General features: G+C 69.5%; 1 protein-coding gene across 1 annotated transcript in view; it reads right to left on the minus strand.

Moving 5' to 3' along the window:
- Positions 1–476: 476 nt before the first annotated feature.
- The window catches only part of LOC103262793 (trinucleotide repeat-containing gene 18 protein-like), a 1,700-nt gene continuing 1,067 nt past the window's right edge, over positions 477–1,109 (minus strand). The window contains exon 2 of the mRNA XM_008060435.1: positions 477–683. Coding sequence (XP_008058626.1) covers positions 477–683 — 207 coding nt within the window. The remainder of the gene's footprint in view (positions 684–1,109) is intronic.

Raw genomic sequence — 1,109 nt, forward strand, 5'->3', positions numbered from 1 at the left:
TGCGTCAGGCCGCCTGGGCCACGCGGGAGGCCCGAGTGGGCTCCGGGTCGAGGGCTCGGGGACCCCAGGGTGAGCGTCAGCCTCGTTCCCAGGAAGCCCCGTCGTCCCCACCGAGGCCCCGGACTACGCCGGCTGGAGACAGAGGCCGGCCCGGCCACAGGCTGCAGGTGCTGGACAAGAGGCCGCTGTCCCGCCGAGGCCGCCAGCGGGGACGGCAGAGCCATGCCCTGATGGCCGAGAAGGCCCGGTCCTGGGGCACGGAGGCGGGAGGCGTGTGCACATGGGTGCACACGTGCATGCATACGGGCACACGCATGTCCACACTCACTGGCGCCGCCCCGGCGTCGCGGGCACACCTGGCCAGTGTACATGCCCAGCATGCTCGCATGCACACGGCGCTCGTGGGCCCGCTGTGGCAGTGATGGCGAGGGTCCCCACGGCCTCGGGGATGGCAGCCGGCGCCGCGGCCTGCGGGCTCAGCAGAGCACCGGCACGCCGTCCGTGGAGAAGATCATGCCCGTGGTGGGCTCGTAGGTGCCCGCCAGGTAGTACAGGCCCTCGCTGTCCTGGTACTTCTTGGTCTTGAGCATCTGCTCGTACTGGTCCAGGCCCACCACCAGGCACTTGTGCGACACCGTCTGCACGTCGTTCTCGTCCACGTGCGAGGACTGGTACAGGGCGCGCTGCGGGCACGCGGGGGTGTCAGGGCCGCCGCGCTCCCGGGCCAGTGGGGCCAGGGCCGAGGGAGACCCAGAGACCGAGAGACAGACCAGAGAGACCCAGGGACTGAGAGAGCAGAGACTCGGAGACAGAGAAAGAGGCCCGGGGAGACCCAGAGATGGAGAGAGAAGCTGAAAGAGACCCAGAACACCGGAGAAAGAACAGCCCGAGGACAAGGACGAAACTCAAGAGACAGGCAGCCCAGACGACGAGAGACTAAGAGCGACCAAGAGAGCCCGAGGACAAGAACAGAGACTCAGAGAGAGAGAGACACAGAGGCCGGGAGCCAGGCCGCCCACGGAGACGGGGACGCAAGCCCCAGGCCCAAGGCGCGGGAAGGCCGAGCCCAGGCCCGGGGAGGGTGGCCGCCAGGGTGGCCCGCCGCCCGC

The sequence above is a fragment of the Carlito syrichta genome, unplaced genomic scaffold (genome assembly GCF_000164805.1).
Source record: "Carlito syrichta isolate Samal-C Ts95f unplaced genomic scaffold, Tarsius_syrichta-2.0.1 Scaffold304618, whole genome shotgun sequence".
In the NCBI taxonomy this organism is placed as follows: domain Eukaryota; kingdom Metazoa; phylum Chordata; class Mammalia; order Primates; family Tarsiidae; genus Carlito; species Carlito syrichta.